The sequence below is a fragment of the Pelodiscus sinensis genome, chromosome 2 (genome assembly GCF_049634645.1).
Source record: "Pelodiscus sinensis isolate JC-2024 chromosome 2, ASM4963464v1, whole genome shotgun sequence".
NCBI lineage: Eukaryota > Metazoa > Chordata > Testudines > Trionychidae > Pelodiscus > Pelodiscus sinensis.
The window spans coordinates 228,198,647-228,217,355 of record NC_134712.1 but is presented as its reverse complement, the minus strand read 5'-3'; the positions used below and the strand labels follow the sequence as shown (position 1 = coordinate 228,217,355).

The 18,709-nt window shown below is 43.1% G+C and overlaps 1 protein-coding gene and 1 long non-coding RNA gene across 5 annotated transcripts in view; one reads left to right on the top strand and one right to left on the bottom strand.

The window, feature by feature from the left end:
• The window catches only part of JCAD (junctional cadherin 5 associated), a 90,450-nt gene extending 81,272 nt beyond the window's left edge, over positions 1 to 9,178 (bottom strand). The window contains exon 1 of one of the 4 annotated variants that reach the window (XM_075922598.1): positions 8,972 to 9,178. In XM_075922598.1, the coding sequence (XP_075778713.1) occupies positions 8,972 to 9,045 (74 nt within the window). In that variant the 5' untranslated portion in view covers positions 9,046 to 9,178. Of the gene's footprint in view, positions 1 to 7,328; positions 7,503 to 8,971 lie in introns of those variants that run through there. The other 3 variants (XM_075922594.1, XM_006110648.3, XM_006110645.3) reach the window with 3 other exon arrangements.
• The window catches only part of LOC142827374 (uncharacterized), an 84,163-nt gene that overhangs the window by 41,088 nt on the left and 24,366 nt on the right, over positions 1 to 18,709 (top strand). The window lies entirely within an intron of this gene.

Below are 18,709 nucleotides of genomic sequence, written 5' to 3'. Positions count from 1 at the left end.
ATATGCTAAGCAGGTAGTTGACTAAGTAAATCATGGGAGTTAGCAATCACAGTGGTGTTTGCTAAACTCCACCTCTCTCACAGAGGCAGGCTGGGGGGGGGGGGGGGGGGAGGTGCCTATCTCTGCTAGCAATTCACAACTTGGGACTCTCTTTAGAATCAGGTGCTTGTGCCATTTTTACAAAAACAGAGGTGCTTAGGGAGCTTTTTGCTGCAGAAATTTAGGCACCAAGTGAGAGTTTAGGTGCCTACATATTTCAACGGGAGTTTTGTGAATCACAGTGGAGCCTCAAACTGAGACTTAGGAACCTAAAACCAGATCTAGGCTCCTAAAGTGGGCTTTAGGTTCCTAAAATACTATAGTGAATCAAGGCCTTTTTATACAAGGAACAGAGCGCACAGAACTTAATTTGATTTCAGTGAGTTCTGCTGTGAGTATTCAGAATCTTTGAAATCAGGCCATTTTTTGAGTTGCTTCCCCTTTAGTCATCTGCCTCTTGGTCCTTCATGTTCTACACATGGCTACCGAAGTCAACGTGAACACTTCAAACTACAACTCAGTCCGGATGTTCTGTACCTGTGAGAGGCCAATACTAGAAGATGCCTCTCTTGTAGAATTTTATTTAATAAAATTTAGTTTAAAAAAAACTTTGATATAGATGTTTGTATTTTCACCCAAATTTGTGAAAAGTTTGTAAGAATTAATGCTTATCAATTCCAAGAAAAAAAAAAGTACCCATGCTGTTAGCGCTGTATATCTTCAGAAATAATTTACTATAGACCAAAACAATTCTTAATGGTAGTCTTTGAAATATTACATTTCTGGGACAACAATAACACCCAGAGAAAAACTTGCAATAAATTTATTTAGCGATTACATGACACTCTGCATTGTGATTGGGGCAGCTGCTTGGCATGATCTCAATATCAAGAAAGAGATCTCAGACCTTTTACAAAATGAGATGTGGTAAACTATGAATGGCTTTGAGGACATAACTTTGTCTTGATTCATACTTAAAGGTGGTTCCTACCAAAGTAAGAGTGCATTATGTGAGTTAAAAGTAGACTGTTTCAACATGTGAAAAACAGTGTGTGTGTGTGAGAAAAAGAGAGAGCACAAGAGTGAAAGATCTTCAATATGGAATAAAGAAGAGGGAGGAGGCTATTTGTGTTTCTTCAAGATGCAGAGTTGACAAGGGTATTTCATTTAATGTCTACTTTGCACTGAAGTACAGGCAGTCCCCGACTTACGCGGATCCGACTTATGTCGGATCCGCACTTACGAACGGGGCTCTCTCGCCCCGGAGCTCGCAGGCAGCGGTCCCGCCACCTCGACCTCCGGGGCGAGAAAAGCTGCTCCCGGTGCCCCTGGTCTGCTGGGGACCGTCTCTAGCAGACCAGGGGCATCAGGAGCAAAGCCACAGCCGCGGCGGGTTTGCTCGCGTTGTCCCTGGTCTGCTGGGGACCGTCTCCAGCAGACCAGGGGCACCGTGAGCAAAGCCGCAGTCACGGCGGGGTCCCACGCTTCTGAGACTTTGCTCTGGCAAAGCCTCAGAAGCACGGGAACCCGCCGCGGCTGCGGCTTTGTTCGCGGTGCCCCTGGTCTGCTGGGGACCGTCTCCAGCAGACCAGGGGCACTGCGAGCAAAGCCGCAGCCGCGGCGGTCCCCCGCCAGAGCAAAGCCTCAGAGACGCGGCACCCCACTGCTGCGGCTTTGCTCCCTGTGTCCCTGGGCTGCTGGGGAGGGCGCAGCTAGTGTGCCCCCCCAGCAGACCAGGCTTTTGTTGTGGACCCTGGGGCAGAGCAGCTGGGGCGCTGCCGGTTGGTCCCGCAGCGCTGCTCTGGGCACTACTGGACCAACCCGGTAGCACCCCAGCTGCTCTGCCCCAGGCGTCCTGATTCTGCCGCGGCTGGTCAGTTTCAGCAGCGGCTGAATCAGGACGCCTGGGGCAGAGCAGCTGGGGTGCTGCTGGGTTGGTCTAGTAGCGCTGAGGAGCGGCGCTACTGGAGCAACCCAGGAGCACCCCAGCTGTTCTGCCCCAGGCGTCCCCAAGTCAGCCGCTGCTGAAACTGACCAGCGCTGACTACAGGAAGCCCGAGGCAAAGTTGCTCTGCCCCGGGCTTCCTGGAATCAGCCGCTGATCAGTTTCAGCAGCAGCTGACTTGGGGACTTGGGGTTCTTAAGTTGAATCTGTATGTAAGTCAGAACTGGCGGTCAGTTTCAGCAGTGGCTGAATCTGGACGCCAGTTCCGACTTACATACAGATTCAACTTAAGAACAAACCTACAGTCCCTATCTTGTACGTAACCGGGGGACTGCCTGTACATAGATAACTGATGTGAGTGATTGCAGCAAAACTTAATACACAGTAAATAAAGCCCTTTCTTCACTGACATACACCCCTTTTAACTGTCTCAATTGACAAGATTGCCCAGGATGTACGTAAACAAACACTATAGTCACTAGTGTGAAGTGCTGTCATAGATGATTGCGAACTTACAGTGGATACTGAATTAAGTCCCTACTCAGAACTATACATTCTGAGAGCACATGGAGCAGGGGAGGGGCAAACAGAGGCACGTCAAGTTATGCTCCATCATGTGTTGTGGCAGCTCTTTGACAAGGACACGCTGATTGCCCTGGATGTTGGACATTCTAGATACATTTTCATTTTAAAATCTTTGTGATCTGTGTGGGGCACAAGGATGGAAACCACAAGATTTAGGGGGGGTTTTTAGGCTCCTGTGGCTCCTTTTGGGCACTGTACTCAGTTATCTCTGTACAGCAGAGCTCAGCACAGTGCAAAGCTTAACATTATACTACATCAGAGATTTAACAACAGGAGGCACTTTCTTCCCTGCAGGTGGAAAATGCCAAGAGCATAAACAGACAAGTTCCAATACCTGCAAAATAATAGAAAGGGAGAGCCTCAGAGAGAATGGGAACACACTGCCAAGGCACTGCACTATTAAGTAGAAGGGAATATTGTTTCTGTTGCAAAAGGCCAGACACCACTTCGTGTTTTTTATGTGATTAGAGCCCTGTATATATTCTATTCCTTACATTTTCCGTATGTAAATCTCTGGCAATTTACACATTACATTTTAGAAATGGGCCCAAACTTAAGGGAGGTTCAGAATTGAGACCTGCATCTGGTTCTGAATTTTCCGGAGGGGCCTTAATCTCTCTAAAGTGGTAAAACACCCATTCTCTCATCATACCACCTAGCTTCACCTCCTGATCTGAAAAGGACTTTGAATGAGAGAGGCATTAAATAAGTACTGAGAACTCTCACCTAAGTTTTGTGTCTCTAGGTCACTTCTGCTGATTGTTACCAATTTGTGTATTCTCAAACAAGAGGAAATACATTAACCCCTTGGCTACGTCTAGACTGGCATGATTTTCCACAAATGCTTTTAACAGAAAAGTTTTCCGTTAAAAGCATTTTCGGAAAAGCACGTCTAGATTGGCAGGATGCTTTTCCGCAAAAGCACTTTTTGCGGAAAAGCATCCGTGGCCAATCTAGACGCGGTTTTCCGCAAAAAAGCCCCGATCGCCATTTTCGCGATTGGGGATTTTTTCCGGAAAACACTACTGTGCTATTTACACTGGCCCTTTTGCGCAAAAGTCTTTCAGAAAAAGACTTTTGCCCAAATGGGAGCAGCATAGTATTTCCGGAAAAGCACTGATGATCTTACATGAGATCGTCAGTGCTTTTCTGGAAATTCAAGCGGCCAGTGTAGACAGCTGGCAAGTTTTTCCGCAAAATCAGATGATTTTGCGGAAAAACTTTCTAGTCTAGACACAGCCCAAGAGTAGTTATTTGGGATAAATGGTGCCGTGAGAAGTAGGTTCAAATCCCAGTTGGCTCTGAAAGAAAAATGAGTTGGATGGCGGCATTTTAGTTCCCGAGAGATGCTGCTGCTGCACCTTTGCTATAACAATGAAAGGATGAGATAGCAAGAGTTGCAGGTTAGAGTGAAATGCTCTCCTAGAGCTATTTGAGGAAACTTGTACAGTGCATGCCTGCACTCAGCAAATACCGCTCACATTCCGGGATTGTAAGACAGCTGGGGATATTAGTCCACCACCTTACATCACCAGATTCACGCAGTCTATAGTAAATAAATAACACTAATAATGAATACACTGGACTATTTTCTGCTTTAATAGCTTTCACACAAGCATCTCAGAGCACTTCAGTAACAGTAACTGATTCAGCCTCCCAACCAGTGCTCCTTATGCTAGGTGAGATCCTACACAGGCATCTGTCCCTCAAACTGCCTATAACAGGGAAGAGTACAAGAGTGAAGGTGTTCACAACGGGTAGGTATGCTTGTCATGGAGTTAGGGGAATGACAGTTAGGTGGAGGTGTCCTCTTAAATAGTGGGAGGGGAGAAGTTGTGCTGTGGCTCAGGCAGTGCTGCAATAAACAGAGACAGATCTCAGGTTGCCAGGTTATCCCTATTGAACTCTTGGGCTGTGTCTATATTGGCAAGATTTTGCACAAAAGTGGCCGCTTTTGCGCAAAAACTTGCTGCCTGTCTACACTGGCTACGAGTTCTTGCGCAAGAACACTGACGTTCTAATGTAAGAAATCAGGGCTTCTTGTGCAAGAACTATGATGCTCCCGCTCAGGAAAAAGCCCTCTTGCGCAACTGTTCTTGTGCAAGAGGCCAGTGTAGACAGGCAACATGAATTTCTTGCGCAAGAAATCCCGATGGCTAAAATGGACATCAGAGCTTTCTTGTGCAAGAGAGAGTCTACACTGGAACTGATTCTTTTGCGCAAAAGCACATCTCTTGCGCAAAAGCACATGCCAGTGTTGACGCTCTCTTGCAGAAGTACCTTAACGCAAAAACTCTTGCGTTAAAAGTATTTGCGCAAAATCTTGCCAATGTAGACATAACCCTGGGTATGACCAGACCACTGGCCAGGATTGGTCGCTGCCTGTCAATCCTGTAAACACTGCCGTGCAGACACCATGAAAAGTAGATCTAAGTACGGCAACTTCAGCCCTCAGTCAGTGAACAGCAGTTTGTTCACTACACATCACTAGAACATAAGTTACAAGTATTCCAGTGACATTGCACATCATTTTTGATAGTCAGGGACTTCCGTAATCCAAGGCATGCTGCAGCCAAAGGTTTGGTGGCATTACCCAAACCATCTCTGTGCATGAATCCACTCACCCCGAGCACACAGCTACCTTCGCAACAGAACACAACAGCTGTTCAACAGTGCACAAAACTACACCAGAGGTTAGGGCAGAAAGTGAAAGATCCCAAACAACTTGACTCTCTTGGGAGAATTTAGAAAGTCAGAACCTAATTACCTAGGATAGAATTTAATGATCAGGACCTCCATTTTACATTTCCATCATCTGCATTTGTCGGTTGAAGCACCATGCCCATCTATGGTGCTGTATATATAAACAACATTCACACTGTAGAGAGAAAGGCTGGTGATGCTATTCATTTCATGTGCATCTTCCCAAAGTCACAGGGAGAATATGTGAATTCAAGGAAATGAATGAGTCTTTTGTGCCCTTAACAGCTCTTCCTACCCTTCCAGCTCTGTCTATATTTCCACCAGTTTTTCTGAAACCATCCTTCCTCCATAACATTTGAGCTTCTTATTTCTTGGGTACAGGGAGCTTACAGTAAAATATAATGGTTCTCTGCATACATGTATTATTTCTATTAATAATGATACAAAACACTCCTCTGGCCGGTTCCCATAAATATCTTCCATAAAGGTTCATTTTTCCACATGAACAAATTGTGAATATGGGGACGGGGGGGAAGGTGAGGTTTCCTCTCTGAAAAATACAGAACTTACAATTCTTGGCACTAGCCTGTGAAGTTAAAATGACGACATCAGCTTGACTTTCTATACTGAAATTTTATAGTTGCTACCTAACCACATTTCTTTGTCCTGAGAATATCTAATCTCCTCTTGGCTGCCTCTTTAACATGTCTTTGTTGTTCATTGCTCATTGGTATCATTAAAAACCTGTGCCTGTGTCTTTATTATAAGACTCTATGTTCCAATCCATAAAGCGGGCAGTAGTACAAAACGATAAGCTGCATTTCTCTTCACAAGACAAAGAAGTACTGTCAGTTTTAAAGATGCATGTGCCTTTGCCAACCCAGGGGCTTTATAGTGGCATTGCATAATCTGAGACATGAGAAACCTGCTTTGCTACTAGCCTCACCACTGTTTCTCCCTAGGACCAGTGTAGTTCGGGACATGCTATTAGAGGTGATGCATGTTGGGGACAGTGGGGGGCAGGTGATGGCCATGTATTGTATGAATACAGCCCACAAGATAAGCTACATAAAGAGCCACTCTAGCACCAAACAGAGAAAGGCTATGAACTAGAAGAGAGGAGATGGGAAAGTTAGCACTTCAAAATGTGAATGGGCTTGGAGGATTCAGAGTACCACCTGTGAGGGCATCTGTGTGGTGTTGTGTGCTGTTAGAAGAACACAGAGTTCAGGAATGCGATAGGCTGCTGAGTGGCAATATGGAAAAAACAAACCAACAAGCAGTTCTCAGGAATCAATATTGCCCGTATTTTCAAATGATGGGGCCATTGATTTCCAAGCATGAAGACCCAAAGGACTGATTTCATACCTAGGATCTATTATGATCGAAACTGGGGGAGAAGCAGCACAGGCATCATTTGCACAGTTCAAACCCCTGCACACAGTTCAAGCACACTGTATGAAACACTATATTGCATGCCTGCATTTCAGAATCAAATAGAGTTTCAAGAAAAATATGTTCTTTTTTTTACACTGTGTCTTTGAAAGCAACACAGAAAATATAAAGGCGCTTAATTATCTGGCAACACAGCATCAAAATGCTCTAGAATAATAGCTCTCTTATTGTAATAGCACTAATATGTACACTGAACAGATCCGGCGTGCTCCTATAGTACACAGCTTTAGTATTTCACATGGAGATTACACTGGTCAGACACTGGGAGTGACTGGATTTAGCATTCAACAAAACAAATCAGGTTCCAGTTTAGCATTAGGCTGACTCAAACAATAAAATCTAGTTTTGTCACTGCACCAAACATTATTTTATTTATTCCCTAAACATTCAGCCTCTTTTCCACGGGATAGAGAATCACTGCTGCTCTCCTCTCTGTGTAAGCTTCTCATTTCATTCCTGTTGTATTGAAATAGGCACAAGACCAGATTAACAGTTAAAGATTGTGAAGCCATTTGCCAAATGCTTTTAGCTCTATTAGCAGCAACACTTTTGCAGTTTTCACACACCAAATATATACACACAGATCACAGGAAATCTTTACCTTGCATGCAAATAGAAGGTATCCTGGTTTCCTTTCATGAATCAGAAGTAGGATTTCAAAACAAAACAAAACAAAAAAACCCACACCAAAACCTTAACAGACTCATCTGCTGAGAGTTCTCTAAATCCCGAGTCTGCTTCAGCTAGCGGCTCTAAGTTTGTGCTCTGAATAGAGGCAGTGTTATTTTAACCACAGGATTTCTAGTCATGGGGGGAGGAGAGATGGATTAGGTACGTTTGCAATCTAATGCTTCACGTTTACCTCAAGTGAAATTAACTACTCCAAGCCTGATGTAAATAAGAACTTCAGAGAGATAAATTTCAAGAGCCCTCAAACTAATTATGTTTAAACTAACATGCTAAATAACTGTGGAAAATTCCAGAGGAATAAGATAACATACTTTTGTGTTCTTTCCTAAATAAAAGGCATGTGTGGAATTTCATGCTAGATACTGACATGAGCGAGACACAACAGATGAACTCTATAGAGTAGACTAACCTACATAAGGTATAGCTGAAACAAAATACAGGACTATGTAGCACTTTAAAGACTAACAAGATGGTTTATTAGATGATGAGCTTTCGTGGGCCAGACCCACTTCCTCAGATCAAATAGTGGAAGAAAATAGTCACAACCATATATACCAAAGGATACAATTAAAAAAAATGAACACATATGAAAAGGACAAATCACATTTAAGAACAGAAGGGGGATGTGGGGGGGGGGGGGGGAGGGAGAGGGGAAGAAAGGTAAATGCCTGTGAGTTAATGATATTAGAGGTGGGGATCTTTTATAAGATCAAGAACACATATTCCTGTGCATCTAGAAATATAATCTATGCTATCATGTGCCGAAAGTATCCGTCTGCTTTGTACATTGGACAAACGTCTCAGACACTTCGCCAAAGAATCAATGCCCACAAAACAGACATTAGACAGGATCACAAAGAAAAAACAGTTTCTTGACATTTCAACCAGAAAGGACACTGTCTCAATGACCTAATCACATGCATCCTAATTCAGAAGACTTTCAAATCTGCACTTGAAAGGGAATCCTCTGAACTGGCATTCATGCTAAAATTCGACACTCTCCGCAGGGGACTGAACGAAGACCCTAACTACCTTACCCATTACAAAGATAGCTTCCCCAATTATCACCTCTAATACCATTAACTCACAGACATCTCCCCTTCCCCACCTCTAATATCATTAACTCACAGGCATTTAACTTCCTTTCCCCCACCCCTGCATCCCCCTTCTGTTCTGAAATGTGATTTGTCCTTTTCATATGTGTTCATTTTTTTAAATTGTATCCTTTGGTATATATGGTTGTGACTATTTTCTTCCACTATTTGATCTGAGGAAGTGGGTCTGGCCCACGAAAGCTCATCATCTAATAAACCATCTTGTTAGTCTTTAAAGTGCTACATAGTCCTGTATTTTGTTTCAGCTACACCAGACTAACACGGCTACATTTCTATCACTATTCTACATAAGGTATAGTACCTTATTCAGCCATGTTCCCCAGCACCTGTTAGAATGAGTTTATCGGACATCAGAACAATTTGATTTGCCATAGTCCTTTACAAAGTTAGATGCAATAGTTCAATGAGGCAAACAGCAACATTTGTTAAGGAACCTCACCTGTCTCTCCAGTTTTGTAGGTGCATAGGTGTCAGCAGAAGCAAGAAGATAACTAGAGCTCTTGAAACAATCATTTGCACTCACAGACAGCTATAGCCATAATTAAATGCAGGGATAAGGTGTGCCCACAAAACTTTTTTTTAAAAAAACAGCTGAAAAGTGGTATTAATTGCCTGGTTGCTCACAACAGACACAGTGATAAAGTATCATGGTTTGGCATGGACTAAGTAACAGACTTCAGGGCTTACCTCAAAAAGCAAATCTTTATTGTAAATAAAACATGCCCTTGAATTTTGGACTTACCAGAGGGGAATCATTCAAATGAAAGAAAAAAAATACATTCCAATCTGTCCTTGACAACAAAAAACACCATGAACAGAAATGTGGTTCCACTTTGAGTAAATCTGAGATCCACAAATAATATCATCTTACATTTACATAATGCTTTTTATCCTAACACATTTGTAAGTACTTTAAAGGCATAATTGACTCATTTGTAAACTATCAGCAGACATCATTTCACTCACTGCTAAATATAGCCACTATGAGGGTGAAATGCAGAATCTGTTTAATAGAGAGCAGGAACACAACCCAAAGTTTAGGGTAAAAAAATGGGGAATAGCATAGCATAGCATAGCCAGGTGAAATTACAGCAGGCTAAGGCAGGCAGCGAGAAGTGTAATCACCTAAGTTGGAATGTGGCCAATGTATCAAGGGCAATACCCCAACTCATGTGAAAATTGAATGAGGAGAGCGTGTGTGGGGGGAGATATTGAAATTTCAGATGGTGTAAATCAGCATATCCAGACATCTCTTTGTTATTGCCACAATCACAGAAAAACCCATGTCACTGACAATTTCTGGAACAGTGGAGCCTTGATTGTGCCTGATCCCCATGTAGGTCATCAAAAGGGGGAGAGGGTGCAAGGAGCTTTCTCATTCCTATATTCCCTGCACAGAGGACAGTCAAAGCATCAGTCTCTATAATCTCCCCAGACCGAGATCTCTTCCTGCTAGTGCCCCCATGAGCACTAGTCACTTGGCATTAAAGGGCCATCTCCCGCTGCAGGTCAGTTATTGGAGATGGCATGGGGAGGTGGTGAACCTCTCTCTCTAAAGAGGGGGGCACAACAAACACATCACTTGCATTCTGTGAATCTTAGAGCCACTTTTTTTTTTTTTAACTTGCAACACTGTTTGTAAGTTCCACCTGGCTGGTGCAGTTCTGTCTAATCTAAACTTGTACCTGTGCCTTAATGGCCTGAATTTGCAACTAGGACATATGCCCTGATAATGAGGTAATTAAATTTTCCCTCTTGGGTTGTACAGGCCATAAATGGTCACCCTATCTGGCATTGTGCTGCTATTGCATTACAGAGGTGAAAGCTGCATGCTGCTTCCACAGCAAAGTGCCTTTTGCAAATTTTCATAGAGCTATTCCCTTCCCATCCAACCCTAGCATTACAGACTGGGGCTATTTTCTGAGTTTAAACAGCAACAAATTGGTTTCCAAATGCGAGAAAAACATTCCTCTCAGAACATTCATTATGTTGCTTTGAAACATATGGGCTGTTGGCAGTTCTAAAGAGAGCTTTGGAGAGCCTGCATCCTGGGGACGTAGAACTACTGGGGTGGGTGTGGCTAGGGTGGAAGGTGAGAAGGGACCACTGTACGCCTGTAGAGAATCTGATGGGCTAATAAGGTAATTAGGGTAAGGAATGAATAGCTGGGAAAAGACAAACAGGATAAAAGGATGAGCCAGGAAGCCTGAAAAAGGGAGTGGGGGTGCAAAGCAAAAGCCTTCCCCTTGGGCTATAGTTGTGTTGTACCTGGTATAAAGAGGACAAAGTGATAATAAAGTCATGTCTGAAAGTACCCTGGTGGACTGTGTGTGCTGTTTAATTCACTCATGGGCTATGTCTACACTTGCGGAGTCTTGTGCCAGAAATATGCAAATGAGGCTAAGCGTGGAATATTGCTGAGCCTCATTTGCATACCTAATGAGCCACCATATTTGCAGAAGAAGTCTACGCTGCCCCTTCTTGTGCAAGAAAAACCCTCTTGTGCTATGCCGTTACTCCTGAAACTAATTGGCATAACGGCATTGCGCAAGAGGGCTGTGTCTAGACTGGCAAGTTTTTCCGCAAAAGCAGTTGCTTTTTCAGAAAAACTTGCCAGCTGTCTACACTGGCCGCTTGAATTTCCACAAGAACACTGAAGATCTCATGTAAGAAATCAGTGCTTCTTGTGGAAATAGTATGCTGCTCCCGTTGCGCAAAAGGGGCCAGTGTAGACAGCTCAGATTTGTTTTGCAGAAAAGCGTCCGTGCCAATCTAGATGCTCTTTTCCGCAAATGCTTTTAACGGAAAACTTTTCCATTAAAAGCATTTGTGGAAAATCATGCCAATCTAGACGTAGCCAAGGGGTTTTTTTGCGCAAGAAGGGGCAGTGTAGATGGCTCCTTCTGGCGCAAGAGCCTCTTCTGAAAAAATGATGGCTCATTAGGTATGCAAATGAGGCTCAGTGATTTTCCACACTTAGCCTAATTTGCATGTTTCTGGCACAAGAAGCCGTGAGTGTAGATATAGCCATGGGTCTTATCAGACGGTGTTTCCAAGAGTTAAGGGCTTAGTTCTGTAAGCTGCTGAAATCAGCCAACCTGTGGAACTCTTGACAGAGGATGTTGTACAGACCAGGACTTACACAGGGTTAAAAAAAAGCTAGATAAATTCATGAAGGCTAGGTTCATTAATGGCGATTAGCCAGTATGGGCAGGGTTAGTGCCAAAAGACTCCGTTTGTTAGAAGCTGGGAATGAGTGACAGAGGAGGGATCACTTGATATTACCTGTTCTGTTCACTCCCTCTGGGGCACTTGGTATTATTGGCCATGGTCAGAAGACAGGATACTGGGCTAGAAGGAACATTGGTCTGACCCAATATGGTCATTCTTATGTAACTCCCACTGAAGCCCATATTACAAAGTGTCCTGTATTAGAATATTTAGGTATTATATTTTGCATTGCAATCAATTATTAGATGAACGTGGATGACAAATGAAAAGAAATGTGAATTAGTGAGCTATGTAATCAAGCAATGGCATGTCAGCAGAAATGCCCACATTAGCCTCACCCTCTCTGATAACAGGATGAAGTGCTCATAGCAGACTTTATTGATAATAACAAACAGTAGGGAACAAGGATGGGTGAACCATTTTTGCCTAATTTGTCTATCTTGTAAGGCAAGGGTTAAACACCTTTGAAGTGGGAAGAAACTGCTATAAGTATAAATTCCAACCCATGCCCTTACAAAATCACGTGTTAAGCTCCAACAAACAGGAGATTGTGTTAAAATCATCAGAGTTAAAAAAATTGAGGTATTTTGTATTTGACTTCTGGCTTTTAATTTTCAAGGTGCACGTGAGTCACACTTTGAAGCTTTTTCCCCTGTAATTCTGGGGCCTAGAAACTTACTTTTATTATAAAAGAAAGCTGAGTTCCTCACCTAATCAAAAGACTCCAGGACCTGGGGCTTAAAAACAGAAATATCACAAGTATCCTGATTAAAAAGGTGAAAATAACCAACAAATCAAGCCCATTAAAAGAGCATCAGCGTTGGTTTTACCAGAGCAGTCTTGGATCACTTTATTTCTAGATGGCAGCTTTAATTATTTCTAATTTAATTTTTTAAATTCTAAAATTGCCCTCATCACAACTCTCCCTAAGCGCCCTAACTTAATAAAATAATTGAAAATTATCAACCAATTCCTTAATTAGCAGATATGAACCAAAACTGATTAGATTGCGCAGCAGAATTCCTCATTAATCACAGTAAGCTGTGAACGTCCTCTAGCCTCACCTTGTCAGGGAAAAGCCAGGGAAAACATATGGACCTGAAGGTTAACAGACCCAGACTCTGTCAGACCAACAAGGGAAGCCAGAGTCAGTGATCCTCCACTAAAAATGCCCTTCCACTAATCCTGGACAATGAAATCTTGAGACTCTTATCACAACGCATTGACTGATCTCAACAGAGCACAAAGAGAGAGAGAAGCAGTTCACTGATAGCTAGGAGCCATAGTGTACAGGGTTTTAAAATCAGTAACAATACTTTTAATTGCGTAGGAAGTGAACTGGAAGCCAATGCAGTCTCTGGAGCACTGAGTTAAAGGTGTGTCTTATGGCCAGTCCCACTAACAAAACCTCCGTGTCATCCACTGGTTGTAGAACTTACACAAGCTGTGTCTGAGCCCCGTGCAGGGAACATTGTAATATTCCAATGGGTGGGGATGTCACAAGGGACTGGGTAACTGGCAAAGCCCAAAGATTACACTGAAGCTAGTACCAATACTATGCTAAACAGATAAGGAAGGCTCTTCTTCACCATTGTCACCCGGGACTCCGGGATCATCAGAAAGTCTGGAGAGTCCTCAGTTGTAAGCCTCTTTGCCTAGAGAAGGACAAACCTTCTGTAAGGGGTAGACCCCACTCCAACCTACTATTCCTGCCCCAACCAGCCAGTATCAGCTCCTTCTTAACTAGAGAGAACCCTCAGCCAGCTCTCTTGATCTCTCAGCCCAGGAGTGAGAAAACACAGAACCCACACTACCCAGAGAATGAGATTCAGAACTGAGTTACTCTAACTATGCAGTGTAGTGGTAGCTGGGTTGGTTCCAGGATCTTAGAGAGACAAGGTGGGAGGGATAAGGTCAAAAGCTTGTCTTTCTCCCTTTACCAGAAGTTGGTCCAATGAAAAAGATATTACCTCATCCACCGTGTCTCTCTGTACGGTACATGGCAAGAGTCTCACAGCAGATTGCTGGAGGGAAGCCAGCACTCTAACTATTGTTCTCTAGGGAAACATTTACTATTAAAACCAACCAAATGAAACCATTTACTAGGCATGAGCATCAATGTGTCTTATTAATGCACTAAGGGCGAAGCCACTCAGCACATGAAAATGGTTGTTATGATGGCCAGGAGATCCAGCAGTAGGCCAGGCTAAAATAGAATTTGTGCATCAATTCAGCTGAGATACTAGGGACATGCTGGGCTGGCTGAAGGACACATCCATTCCCAGTTTAACTGGTGTCTCTGGGGTAAGGAACACCTCTAATTAATCCCCTTTTAAAACAGTATCTCTTGAAATCATATTCAGATAACACAGCCACATGTCCCCTGGCCCCCTTTTAGGGTATGGCTTAAGGGGCAAAAGGATGCATTTTTCAATCAAATAAGTTAAACATGATTACATCCTCCGCCCTGGTAAAATGCAGGTTGACATGTTGGAAATTGTGCTAGCTGGCTATGTGTCAGGCAAAGAGGGAGCACAGGTTAAAACAGTCAGCTAACATGGTTTCAGACATGCACGTGGTTATTTCAATCATGGAGCTAATACAACTGACAAATACATCCTTTTTGCTCTTTAACAGAGGATCTGAGCTCATGCTGAACCCAATACCTGTCCAGGACAAGCTGTGCCTATAAAGGTTTTGTTCCATTACTTAGGCTGGTATTGACTATGCAACTGAGAAGTGGAAGAATGTTAGGGATCTATGGTGGTGGGTTCCAGGATCCTGCATAGGAAGGTAAGGCTCCTCTGTTGAGTTACCAGAAGCTTTGGTTCTAGAGCCCTATCTGAAGATGCTGAGTAATTCTGTCTGCCTCATGCTAGCAGCTGTTCCTATCAGGTGATAGGAAGGTTTGGTGCATCTCTCTGGGACAGAGGAAGCAGGCAAGTGGCATAAAGAAGGTCCTGTAGGGAAACCACAGGAATAGCCGATCTTGAGAACATTTAGATCAAGGGCTTGTCTGTACTTACAGGGCCACGGTGGCACAGCTGCCCCACTGTAGTGGTTAGTGAAGATACTACCGGTGCTAATGGGTTGAGTTTCTTCAATGGGCATAGCTACTCCTCCTCCCTGGGAGGTGGTAGCTATGTCAATGGAAAAAGCTCTCCCATTGACATAGTGCTGTCTACATTGGAATTTTCCAAGTGCTGGGGAAACAAAGGCACCATTCTCTCCAGATGTTGTGCTTTCCACACCCCCTGAGTGAAATAGTTAAACTGACATATATTTGTAGTGTAACCCAGGGCTGAGGGTTATGTTTTGTTCTGTAATTGGAATTGCCAGTAAGGAAAACGGCCAGTCTGTGTTGTTTAAGACTACTCAAAGCAGGGAGGTAATTTTGCTTGCTTAGCTGACTCTTTTGCCAAAATTTAACAGCTTAGAGAACCTATCAGGGAAAACGTATGACTTTCCCCAGAATGCCTTAAGGGATGTCTTTGTTACAGATTTATATCAGGATCTGAATCTGGGAGAATGTCTGATTTTTCAGTTCAGTAGCAGTTCGGAAAAACTGCAAAAAACAAACAAAACCATTTGGATCAAACCAAATCTGAATTGGTTAATGCAAAAAAGAGTGAATTTGAGCCTGGATCTTCTGTGCCTCAGGTGAGTTCCACAACCAACAAAGGGATAGTTTCTGCTTCTCTTCCTCCAGCCATTTTGTGAGTTGCAAAACTACTCATGTCAAATTTATGAATAGCTTCAGGTGAACTGAAAATGTATTTTTGATCAAACTATTTGTCTGAAAATGTTGCTTAGCTCTGGGTGCCCCAATTTCCATTCCCATCCCCCGCACAAAGCCCTCTTGCTTGAGTTTGGCTGTGCTGCGAACCCAACCTAGTGGGCCTGGCTAGGGGTAGGTAGGCTACAGTTCAAGTGCTGCTTTAACTCAGGACAGTGAACTTCTCCCTTTATAGTGAGGATAAAGGCTAAACTAAACTACTCACATACTGATATTTCTCTACAACTTTCCCACAATTCCCCTGTGTGCCTAGAAGGATATCAAATTCTTCCAAAATTCACTGGGAAAGAATCATAGATTGCCTCAGGCACCCAAAGAACTCTGGGATATGCCTGCAAAACTACTGCTACCTAGGGGTGAATGCAGCACCAGAGAGGACACAGTAATTAATGCATGGCTTTGCGGTGCGTGACCGCTCTCCTGCTAATCACTTGCATTAACTCTGCAGTGTAGCTGTACTCTAAGGACCAAGATGTCTAGCATATTTCCCAGAGGAATGGGAAGCATGTGTGTTGCCTTATGCTTGTTTTGGACTTTAGGTATGTCTACACACAATGTTTATTTCGGGAGAAGGATGCAAATAGCACTGTGCATTTGCATACTTCCACTGGTTTTTTTTTCAGAAGACACTCTTCCAGTATTTATCCAGTATTTACACACAGCCAAATTTCTAAATAAACCCCTATTTCAAAAGACCCTTTATTCCTCCTACAGTGAGGTTTACAGGGGTCTTTCAAAAATAGGGGTTTATTTCGAAATTCAGCCATGTGTAGATGCAGGTAAATACCAGAAGAGCGTCTTCCAAAAAAAACCCTGGAGGAAGAATGGCTATCCAATAAGTTTCTGGACTGCATTGGAGACAACTTTCTGTTTCAGAAGGTTGAAAAAGCTACCAGAGGAGAAGCTGTTCTGGATTTGGTTTTAACAAATAGGGAGGAACTAGTTGAGAACTTGAAAGTGGAAGACAGTATAGGGCACAGTGATCATGAAATAATAGAGTTCATGATCTTAAGGAAAGGTAGAAGGGAGACCAGCACAATTGAGGTAATGGATTTCAGGAAGGCAGATTTTGATAAGCTCAGAGAACTTGTAGGTAAGGTCCCATGGGAAGCAAGACTGAAGGGAAAAACAACTGAGGAGAGTTGGAAGTATTTCAAAGGGCCCAAAAGCAAATAATTCCGCTGTGTAGGAAAGATAGAAAATATGGCAAAAGACCAGCTTGGCTTAACAAGGAGATCTTGCACGATCTCAAAATAAAAAGGAGTCATATAAAAAATGGAAACTAGGACAAATAACAAAGGATGAATATAGGCAAGCAACACAGGAATGCAGGGGTAAGATTAGAAAGGCAAAGACACAAAATGAGATCAAACTAGCTACAGGCATAAAGGGAAACAAGAAGACCTTTTATAAATACATTAAAAGCAAGAGGAAGACCAAGGACAGGGTAGGCCCACTGGTTAGTGAGAAGGGAGAAGCAGTAACAGGAAACTTGGAAATGGCCGAGATGCTCAATGACTTCTTTGTTTCGGTCTTCACCGAGAAGTCTGGAGGTGTGCCTAACGTAGTGAATACAAGCAGAGAGAGGGTAAGTTTAGAAGATAGGATACACAAAGAACAAGTTAAAAATCACTTAGGAAAGTTAGATGTCAGCAAGTCACCAGGTCCTGATGAAATGCATCCCATGATACTCAAGGAGCTGATAGAGGAGGTATCTGAGCCTTTAGCTATGATCTTTGAAAAATCATGGCAGACAGGGGAGATTCCAAAAGACTGGAAAAGGGCAAATATTGTGCCCATCTATAAAAAGGGAAATAAGAACAACCCAGGAAACTACAGACCGGTCAGTTTAACGTCTGTCCCAGGGAAGATAATGGAGCAGGTAATTAAGGAAATCATATGCAAACACTTGGAAGGTAATAAAGTGATAGGGAATAGCCAGCATGGGTTTGTGAAGAACAAGTCATGCCAAACTAATCTGATAGCTTTCTTTGATAGGATAAGGGAGAAGCGGTGGATGTCATATACCTAGACTTTAGTAAGGCATTTGATACGGTCTCGCATGATATTCTTATTGATAAACTAGGCAAATATAACTTAGAAAGGGCCACGATAAGGTGGGTGCATAATTGGCTGGATAACCGTAGTCAGAGAGTTGTTGTTAACGGTTCTAAATCCTGCTGGAAAGGGATAACAAGTGGAGTTCCGCAAGGGTCTGTTTTGGGACCTGTACTGTTCAATATCTTCATCAATGATGTAGATATTGGGATAGAGAGTACGCTTATTAAGTTTGCAGATGATACCAAACTGGGTGGGGTTGCAACTTCTTTGCAAGATAGGGACATAATTCAAAATGACCTTAGCAAGTTAGAGAAATGGTCAGAGGTAAACAGGATGAGGTTTAATAAAGAGAAATGCAAAGTGCTCCACTTAGGAAGGAACAATCAGTTCCATACATACAAGATAGGAAGCGACTGTCTAGGAAGGAGCATGGCGGAAAGGGATCTAGGGGTCATAGTGGACCACAAGTTGAATATGAGTCAACAGTGTGATGCTGTTGCAAAAAAAGCAAATATGATTCTAGGTAGTATCAACAGGTGTGTTGTAAGCAAAACTCGTGAAGTCATTCTGCCGCTCTACTCTGCACTAGTTAGGCCTCAGCTGGAGTACTGTGTCCAGTTCTGGGCACCACATTTCAAGAAAGATGTGGAGAAATTGGAAAGGGTACAGAGAAGAGCGACAAGAATGGTTAAAGGTTTAGAGAACATGACCTATGAAGCCAGGCTTCATGAACTGGGCTTGTTTAGTTTGGAAAAAAGAAGATTAAGGGGGGACATGATAGCGGTTTTCAAATATCTAAAAGGGTGTCACAAGGAGGAAGGAGAAAATTTGTTCCTCTTGGTTTCTGAGGACAGGACAAGGAGTAATGGGCTTAAAGTGCAGCAGGGGAGGTTTAGATTGGACATTAGGAAAAAATTCCTAACTGTCAGGGTGGTAAAATATTGGAATAAATTGCCAAGGGAGGTGGTGGAATCTCCCTCTCTGGAGATATTTAAGAACAGGTTAGATAGACATCTGTCAGGGATGGTGTAGACGGAGCTTGGTCCTGCCTTGAGGGTGGGGGGCTGGACTCGATGGCCTCTTGAGGTC